This window comes from Acanthaster planci, linkage group LG13 (assembly GCF_054643075.1).
Source record: "Acanthaster planci isolate LZ-2023a linkage group LG13, COTS_SCS, whole genome shotgun sequence".
NCBI lineage: Eukaryota > Metazoa > Echinodermata > Asteroidea > Valvatida > Acanthasteridae > Acanthaster > Acanthaster planci.
The window spans coordinates 4,615,371-4,625,862 of NC_141789.1; the positions used below are offsets into that span (position 1 = coordinate 4,615,371).

At 41.6% G+C, this 10,492-nt stretch overlaps 1 protein-coding gene across 7 annotated transcripts in view; it reads left to right on the plus strand.

Moving 5' to 3' along the window:
• Window positions 1–255: 255 nt before the first annotated feature.
• LOC110981281 (uncharacterized) overlaps window positions 256–10,492 on the plus strand; it is a 28,494-nt gene continuing 18,257 nt past the window's right edge. Inside the window, exons 1-4 of one of the 7 annotated variants that reach the window (XM_022238738.2) lie at window positions 256–528; window positions 4,602–4,842; window positions 7,106–7,184; window positions 7,939–8,109. In XM_022238738.2, coding sequence (XP_022094430.2) covers window positions 7,945–8,109 — 165 coding nt within the window. In that variant the 5' untranslated portion in view covers window positions 256–528; window positions 4,602–4,842; window positions 7,106–7,184; window positions 7,939–7,944. The other 6 variants (XM_022238737.2, XM_022238739.2, XM_022238736.2 and 3 more) reach the window with 6 other exon arrangements.

The window sequence follows — 10,492 nt, forward strand, 5'->3', positions numbered from 1 at the left end:
AAATCTCTTCCCCCACGCGTAGGCCTAAAGGGGGTACTTCTGGAAGTATAGTCACATCATGGGGCTCGTCGTTCCGCGCTTTGAAAGTAAGCCCCAAAATTCTGACCAACCTCAGATCTCAGTGTCACATGTCACGGTGCCACTCTAGGAAAAAGTGTGACATTCATGATACTGACCAATGGAAACAGCCTGTGTACGGACTGGTCACAATACCACCAGGAGCCGCCGCGCTTGACCATTTCCCGTACTTATCTCGTACCTGCCATGAGTGATCGGTGGAGCAGAAAACTGTACCTTCATCCGGGAATTTATTTAAAGGCCACCCGAGTCAACCCTTGTGCATACATATACGTGTACACGTCGCGTCTGCGAGCTTCGCCATAATATACTATTAATATTGGACACGAGTGTTTGGTGTGTGGGCTTCAATGGTATCGGTACAGTCGACGAGGCGCGAGTGAAGCGATTTTTTAACCCGAGAAAAAGGCATCAAAATTCCACAGAAGACGACTACCAGTTGCAAGGTAGGTAAGGAAGATCACATACATCAGAAAGATGTACTTTGATGGTTTCCTTGTCTCGCGATTGGGCAGTAAAATGGATTCTAGGACCGGTGTCGAGCCGCCAGTATCGGGGTTGTGACAACGGGCGTTAAGTCGCCCGCTTGCTGCGCACTATACGTAAACCATGGTACAATGGCGCCATAGCCGTACAGCTTTGTTCGACTACTGGCGCTACATACATGTACATGTACATCAAGAATCGACGTAGGCCTGCGTACATGTACACGTGAATGGACTAAACATGCGGGGTCCCAGTTACTGTGTAGTGTGCTTTGCTCAGCGGCGGTGATTGAAAAGCCTGATAAACTGGTCACGTGTATACATGTGCGATGTACATGTAGGGTTCATTTTCAGATCGGATCCGCAACACGAAGCCCGCCCAGGGATCATTTTCTGTACTATTCTACACCATGGCTTGTGTCTGTTGCAGTGCGGTAGCCCTGCATGACCTCAGCGAAGGCTTGTGGAGTTAGGTGATATAAGTCAATGTACATGTCCCTAGGGGCTTATTATAGTTCTACCTACAAATGATTTAAACTCAGTTTAGCTGTCCAGCATCGGCTTCATGTTCTCAGAGGTGCCACACTGCCATGCATGCAGTGTGTGCAGGTGATGGCTCTGTGATGGGGAAATACCTGGACATCGAAGAGCTAAATTTGCCATGCATGACAGCTGTATAGTGTTGAAGTTCAGGTTTTATTGGTACTGCTCTGTAAAGATTTTGCATGGTTTGGTGAGGAGTACCAGGCTGTACCCATGTAGGCCATGGTGAAGCTAATGGTACATGTAACAGTAAACTTAATGACAGTACTTACAGCTCAAAGGGGTTTTACAATATTTGAAGATTGAATCTGAGTGGACCATTACCAGTGTGAGGGTAGATACATGTGCATGGTAGTTAAGTGATGGTAGCCCCCTCAAGGTACTGGATGGAAGTTGACATAGGCTAGTACTACCCATATTTCTCGAGGCAAAACCACCCCCAAAAACATGTTATTCTTGTTTTGCCATAGCTCATATATTTTTTGTTTCCTTTAACAGTTTCAGGCATGTTTTGAAACACTCAACAGGTACAAGTACATGTACCTCCATCTTTTTATGTGTAGCACTGAGGGTGACGCTTGCACATGTACAGCGTATACTTCACTTTGGCAGCAGTTCCACGTATGCTAACACATTTGTTTCGTGCATGGATTCCAATGTGCGTGCTTAGTAAACAGCAAAAATAGCCACTTACGAGAACTCAGCTCTCCATTGTGAATATATGAGTAATTTATGCAGCTGTCCAAAAATCAACTTGCAAGTTGCAGTATGCACTAACAATCATACTTGCATTCATAAAAGTAATGAAGTAAAATAATCTTTAATGCACAGTAATTTACTGTGACCCTTTCTGAGGCTTAGTAAGAAAAACCACAAACACACAAATCTTGCCCTCGACCTTTCATGAAACCCTATCCTTTGATTTTTGATGCCTTATTATTTAATCTGGAAGTCAAGTATGGCTACATTATTCTTGAGTGACCTTTGACCTTAGATGAGGTTGGCAGCCCTACTTGCATTATTTAGCACCTGTGTGGGACTGGGATTGAATTTCATCTCGAATAGTGTTGTCAAGGATATCAATAAGAAAAATAGTTTTGAAAGGTTACATAAAACACAGTAAAGTTGTGTGTAAAGATGGCTCTGAGAGACTTCCCACTATTTTGCAGAGTTTTGTTGATCTCCAGTTTTAACCTGATTTTGCACACATCCCAGGGAGTCATGATTCCAGCTCACCATTGGCATTTTCACCAATAGTGCCAATTTTCCATTTGCAGGAGGGAACACTGCATTAAGAAAGTAAATGGTTGCAAAAAATATGCATTTGGCTGAAACTTTGGCTCATGCTTAAACTTTGCCAGGCAGAACCCGAGGAATTGAAGTTAGAAATCAGTCTTTATCATTACAAAATTTCCATAGGATGCCACTGCCGTGACATTAGCCACTTTGATGCAAAATGATCAGACAAAGTTGGAATGGCAATGCTGTTCTCACTTGTATTGCAGTGGTGAGATCTATATACATGCACATGGAACTTGCATCTAGGATCTTACATGTCTGGGACTCGTCTGTGTTTGAGCATACCGGTACATGCATACAGTGTAGGCTCATACTCAAACAATACCATATCTATCATGGGTTATCATGGGTTGTTGATGTGTTGGAGTGAAACATGAAAATGTGACCCACCATCCCAGAACCAGGCTGAAGTCGGTATTTGTGATGCTGGACAATTCCTCTCCTTGAGCTTTTTTACTCTTTAAAGTGATCCATGTCAAATCAAAATTTTGTCTGCAGAAAGCTTCTTATAGGTAGTGATAGCTGTAAAACTCCCATGAAAATCTGAGCAATGGAAGTTCCACTGTTTTAGGGTTATGAAGTTACCTACTTCAGCCTGGTTTTAGGATGATGGGTCACAAATGTGGAGACTTCTCAAAAAGGACTGCTTCATGTGCAATTGAAAAAAAAAAGTTGCTTGTTTTCCAGAAATGTGGGCATTTGGTCTACATACATGTACATCAAACCTTGTCTGTTAGAAGGAAGGAATGCACAATTAAAGCATCCAAATGAACTTTCGGAAACCGGCCTCAATTTGTGGCCTGGGTATTTCATAAAAGTAAGGTCATTTCAGGAAGACAGCACATACGCGAGAGTCTGTGCAGGGCCCTGCTGATAGGGTAGACCTTGGACACAGGTCTGAATTACATGAGCTTCATTTTTGGGCATGTGCTTTTGAAATACCCAACTGACTCAATTTGTGACCTTTCATCCCCAGTTTTTTTTTTTTGAAGTCAGAGGTTATCTAGACAATGTATCTTATTGTAACTCCGTTTTATTCTGTTTGTTTTTCCATTTCCAGTGGAAAATCTAAATGAAACATTTTAAAGCTGCCCTTTCCAGATCCCATAAGATTATATAAACAAGATAACACTGGCTTAGGACAAGTGTATAAAATTCCAAAAAAACTGAAATGATGTTTCTCTGCTGTAAACCTCAAATACTAATGTGAATGTACATGTATATGTACCATGTTGTGCTGTCAACTGGTACATTAGTATTAAGTTACATGATTAGATGAAATGAAATTAGTTATTCCATTGTCATAATCCCAGCAGAGCACAAGTCAGGCCATACACTGTAGTAAATGTGGTCCGCACTGTCTGCGGCATTTCACAATAGACCTACAACATAATGATGTAATGCAGTGTTTACTGCAGTGCGTTGTGGCTGAAAGGTGGGGGATGTTGCAGGAACGCGTTGACGTGACATGTTATGTGTAACGTATACTGTATGGGGTGTGTATCGACCTGACACACACACAAAAAAAATTCCTGATTATCGTCCGAAATGGTCCATATGAACTGCCGTGTTCCTTTGTGTTTATCAAGCACTCTACAAACGCCAGAGCTGCGTTTTTTAAACTTCCACGGAATTGCAAAAGGCGACAGATTTGGATAAGTTCCATGAGAAGTAAGGCCATCAAAGCGAAGTCCAAGTGGACCTCTGTACGTATGCAGTCTACATTTTGTAGGCAGAGACAAAACCTACGATGTATCGGATCCAATTATTTTCCAGGGGACAAGTGAGTGGGAGGAGGTTGTTTCCCGCCTTTTGCGGTCCCGTGGAAGTTTTAAAAAAATGCAGCTCTGGCGTTCGTTGAGTGCTTGATAAACATAATGGAACACAGCAGTTCACATGGACCATTCCGGACGATAATTGGGAATTTTTTTTATTTTTCTTTTTTTTGGTGTCAGGTCGATACACAAGCCATATAGTATACGTTACACATAACGTGTCACGTCGATGCGTTCCTGCAACATCCCCACCTTTCACCCACAATGCACCGCGGTAAACACTGCATTACCTCATTATGTTGTAGGTCTATTTTGTTGTTTTAAAATTACTAATGAGTAGGTTCAACTCTGCAAACATGTACATTTTGTAAGTTACATCGCAAACATGCTTATCTTCACATCTCATCTATTGTACTTTCAGCTCCAGCTGTTGGAAACGAGAAAATTCAGTGATGAATTACAGCTCTAGGGCAACCCTTGGACACCACTGCCCCATGATGTACCTGCTTGGTGTACTGGGAAAAGTCCCTACTGAGAATTTGAGGGCACCCTTATAAGGACTGATGTCTTCTGACACTGCTCCCCATGTGCACTTTTCAAACACTTTACCACGTAAAGGACAGAACAGAAAGGGAACCAAGGATGTTTCCCTATCCTTTATAGTTAGTATATCATTCTTGATGATACATACATGTACCTGTAGGGGCTTAGTCTGTGTGAGAGTGTTTATATTGGAAGAATAGGAAGTGCCATTGAGGTACATAGTACATGTACCAGTAGGAATGGAAGCACAGCCCCTTCTTAAATATGGTGTAGTACACTCACTCAAGGGCATGGGTGCACATGCTGTGTCAACCAGTGTCACATTTGTATAAGGTTTCCCCTCTCATCCCTGTGCAAAATCCATATGCAGCTCAGGCATGCAGGTACATACATGTATACATGTGTACACATTAAGTTCTAAGATTTTGAAACATCCTTGGCCCCATAGAGACGAGTGAACTAAAATCAGCCGCCCAATTTTCATAGCGTACAGCTCACTAGCCATGATCAACGCATATACGATAATTACTTGCAGGCTGCTAATACAGTGGCTAGCCAGCAATCATGGTACCATATCATCCAATGATAGCCTACAGTAGTTTGTAGCAAAAGGTGTGGTGGGGCTTACACGTATGTAAATTCATTTCAGTGCAGGGGGAGTGGTTTGGGGAATAACGAATAAATTGTGAATGGAAATTTAGAAGAAAAAAACTATGATGGGTTGAAGTACATTTGATCTTAAAGCCTATTCAGAATATTGTAGCTTCTCTCCATCAAAAAGTGGGAAAAGTAGAATGTATATATGTAGATTTGTACAATGACTGGGCAGAATTTTCCAGAAGATGTCCCTAACAGTCCTGAATCCTCCAATATGATTTTACTTACACCCTATGGGGTTCCGGTTAAACAGAAGGTTGGGATCCGTTTTTTGGAATTTCTTGAAATACATTTGCACTAAATTGTCTCATTGTCTGTTTAACTGCATGTACAGCAGTCTCGAATGCTTAGACTTGAGTGTAATTCTGCATGTACTCCGGGAATTTGAAGTTGAAAGGCCAAGGGCGTATTTTGCCGAAAGATACAGATGCACAAGTTTGCATTTCCAGGGGTAGGATGCAATTGGCGGGATTGAACCTACAGTGCTTAGTACAGCAGGGTTCACTAGAAATGCGCACTTTACAAGGCCAATTTAAAAGAAAAATTAAGATTGAGTCTGCTGGCAGCAATATTCAGTGGTAACGTAAAATACTTAAATCATCGGAGGGACGTAGGCCGATTTTGTGAATGTTTATTTGTATGCCCTTAGAAAGCATGTACATTTAAGCAAATATAATAGAACAAATGCAAAACACTTTACAAAAACTGGGTGCTAAATACACTAACCAGACAAGTTTGAAGGCCTGACATTTCAGTCAGGCTGTTTTGGCCCATCACCTTTGATTAAAATCCTGAAATTGCCTGGCTGTGGAAGTTTTTTGGGAGAGAGGGCTGCATAGACGAAATACACTGGAAACACTGCTCATGATACTGTTTCATGGACTGTATCTGTACATCTTACTTGTGAGCTCACATTTCTCAATTCACCTTATATGTAACGTACATCTACATCAAGATGGTGCGTATGAAGGTTTGTGCAGTTCTCCACCTTGGCGTTTCTAATTGCCAAAAGGTGGGAGGGGGGGTAGCAGGGGATGGAGGGTGTATTCTCCCTGCCCCCGAGTTTACACCCATGGACAGTGTTCTGCCTCAGTTCTGGCAGCATCCCCCCGCATTCTGATCAGTGTGAAAGCATGCCGGGGATTAGGCCAAGTCTGTCTTTACTTTACATATTGTTTCCATTGACATTTTTGGGATATGAGACTGCATCACTCTGCAAATCAACAAAAGGAATGAGTCACCGGAGGTTCTCGCATTATTTTCTCCAGATTCTTCCTAAATGTGAAAAGAATTGCGTAGAGTGTTGCCTTGACAACTACTCTTTCCAATTTATGGGAGTAAATCATTTTTGTTTGATTTATAAAGAAAACCATCGCTGTGCATAAATTCTTAACATTTCAAAGACAGAATGGACAAACAGAAAGTGTTAGTTTTATACATACATGTATGTAGGAGGAGTGCAAAAATTTCTGACGCTTGTGTACTCTTATTACAGCTGGCATCCTTCTCACTGATCTGACAGTTTTAACTTTAAAGATTTCTTTACGTCTTTTTCAAAGCCAGTACATTCCCACTTTTGGCACAGACACGTACATGTATTCTAAAAACCATGGGACACATTTAGACTTTTTTGTTGAATTTTTTTCTCATCTGTGAACCATTACATCTGTATTACATACAGATCTAGTTTCAAAGTTGAGGCTAAAGGTTAACTTTTTTTGGCAGGATGTTCTGAGTCACCAATGGTTACCACCACTCTGGTCCAAGCAGAGGTTGTACCGGTACGAGTTGGCTGTGAGACGAGGTGAGTGATGCTACCATGGTGACAGCAACCCTTTCCTGTCAAATAACACATGCAGACGGAGAAGTAGTTTTAGAGGAAGACCATCTTGGTGGATTTGATGTAAAGGCATGAAATGTTGCTGTTACAAATACACACCATCCTGTCCTCTCCCGCGCCCCGCCCTGTGCTAAAATGCTGACGTCGTAGCTTCTTCAATTTTCCTATGTCTATAGAGAGCAATGGGATAACATTGAAATTGTGAAATGGTTTGTTTGAATAAAATGTACTTGTAAACATACTGGAAAAAGTAGTGGCTTTGTTATACTTTACATAAACATTTATTTGCATATTTATTTTTCAGATCTTTATGCATCTCATATAAATCTCTTTTTTTTTCTGGTGGGACATTTATGCACTTTGATTGTGTGCATCATTTATTTGTGTGGGCGTGCTTTTACTGAATTACAGACATTGAATGGAATCGGCAGAGGGGGGAGAATTTTGAGAGGACTAAGGCCAAAATTTCCTCACAAAATACTAACACTAATAGCAGTCAGTACATAACCCAGAACTATTTCAACCACGTCAACAAAGCATGGTCAAAAATCGAGAGGCTGTGTGTAAGTGATGCCTTAGCTTTCGCTTGGTCTTTGCAACCCCTTGGAAACGAGAAAATGAAAAAGGAACTGAGCTCTTCGTAGCCTTCACCTCAATTCATAGCCTGTGCCAAACCCAGGATTTTGTTAATTCTCAAGCCTCTGTTCCACCTAAATAGAGCAACATGGAAGTGGGAAGGAGCAAGCCCAGTGGCCAAGATGCCGCCCAAGATGGAGCGACCAGTAAGAGCAGCTCAGAGAAGGCTGAGGAAGAGCGGAACCCAGCCATGAATATTGCATCATCATGCAAGGAGCAAGTAAGGGAAGGAGCCTCTGATTCTGCTGCCAAGGTTTGTATAGAAAGAACGTAAGCTAAGGGGTCATCCATTTTTCGTTATCTTTTTCATGGATGTGCGAAGCATACTCCTTTTCCTGACCCCCTCTTCCCCTCCTTGAGTGTACAAAGAAAAAAACGGGTCATGAAAAAGGTGACAGTGGATGACCCCTAAGAAGGCTTTAGTAAACAGAGTAATCCAGTACATCGCTCTCCCAGAATCCCAAACTCTGCAGTATCAGAGGAATCCCTCCATGACGATTTCAATGCCAATTGGTGCAATTCTGCATTTGAAAACAAGGCTGCACATGTCAGCAGGACCACAGCATGCAATAGCGCAAGATGTTCGTGCCTAGTGCTAGCACCAGTGCTTTGCACAATTGAATCATTTGAGTCCAGACACAAAGTTTTCAAAGGTACATGTTAAATCAAGAATTTCAGCCTGTAACATTTTAACTGAAAAAGTCTCTTAGAGTGAATTACATGTAATATGTGCCTGGACTATGCCCCATATTTGTGAATCAGACATGCAGATTTGGAGTCGATGATTAATCAAGCCTTAATTCTCATTTCCTTCATTCTTTGATATGGGTCATTCTATGAAGTTGGGGAACACCTGGTTATTTGCCTGCGGTCTGAAGACTTTGGAACAAATCACATGGCTTATCAAATAATTAGCCAGTTAAATTTACATCATAAAAAGAACACAGAGAGGGATAGGGCACAGGTCAGAATTTTATCCGAAACCCAAACACGCTTAGCGTGTCAGCATGTATTAAGTCAAACAGACATGAGACATGAAAGGAGTTAACCGCAAACACGAAACACGCTGACCCTTGCATATCAGAGAACGCCAACACTGCAATCCGATCTGCTGAGTATAAAAATGCACACGCTACACACATGGGGTTTGACCTTGCCGGTCTGCTATCCAAATTGTAGTCAAGACGGCCTCCACAGCAGCGATTCTTCCATTCACACTCAAGCTCAGTGTGGTCAAACTCGTGTGATTATAAATTCGATGTGAGGTAGGAATTTTTCCCATCAGTTTTCGACCTTTGAGCTGGAAAACCTACCTAAAAAAATCGCTCTGATTGTGACAATATTAGGAGCAAACTGAACGGCAAATATCGTACCGAAATGAAAGGAAGCTGGGCGCTAGCGCTAGCGACGTTTATGCACCGGTTACTGTTTATTTGTGAAAAAGTTCTCGTGCAATCGGGAATTGCTTAAAACTGACCAAGCATTATTCATTAGAACCAACAAGAAAAGCATTGTCGTCGTCACTCCAGTTGATCCCGTGAGTTTAAAATTCAAAGCTTACATTTGGGAAAAAGTTTGTAGCAGGTAAACACATACAATGTACGATGGACTACTAGCCAGTTTATCATTGACATCTGACATCCAAAACAAAAAGAAAATGGCTGTTTTCGTGTTACATATTTCAATACTTCAAGATGGTCATCTTGCCAGCCAGGCACGACACGTTCATGTATGTGATTTCACTTATTCAGTGCACTGCCATACATTGTACATGAGTACATGTGTAATGTGCTCATTCTTGGTAATTTTTTATTATTTACAATTTACAATTGATCGGAAAAAAATCTGGACGATTTAAAAGTTACGTCCAGATCTTGCAATGACCGTTAGTCCGTTATCATTATGTAATAATAGGGGTGGTACCGTGATGCCCGTGGAGGAGCCATAAATTAAACTCATACATAAACAGGTTTTGAGCACATTTTCAAACTGACAATGTTAACCATCTATCATGAAGCACTCACTCCAGTTTGCATACTTCCATGCTGGTATTATATTATCTAAACCTAAAAAGAAGAAAATATGGTACATGCTCCCACATGTAAAAAATGGTATAGTTTCGTTGCTAATACATCTAGTTCCACATATCTCTCAAGGATTAACAGAGGAGCGATTCTGCACCGTGAGGAACCGTGCTAGCGAGCACAACGTGGTGTGTTGCAGGCTGCAGGTTCCCTGTTCATGCCCCGTGCAGGGACGGGACTCGGGCAACATTCCGGCTGGGAAATCATAAATAAAGTTGCCAAATTTTTGGCATTGTATTCTGTGCAATCTCGCATGATATTTTCAGTGTATTTTGACTATAATCATGCAGAAATGTGGTAAAGATCAACACAAATATTGCCATCCAGGCGGCCATATATGGCCTCAAAGATTACACTTCGTTCGAACCCTACCATGCTGACCAAATACGGGAAAATGCTCAGCCCAACTGCACGGTACCTGGTCTGGAAAGTCTTCCAAAACGAGTTCATGTACCTACCTTGACATTCGTTCTTGTGGTGTATTCCCTTCCTTATTGTTTTATTTTTGGTAGAATACTTGCCATTCTTTAGAACATACCAAATGAATCTTCA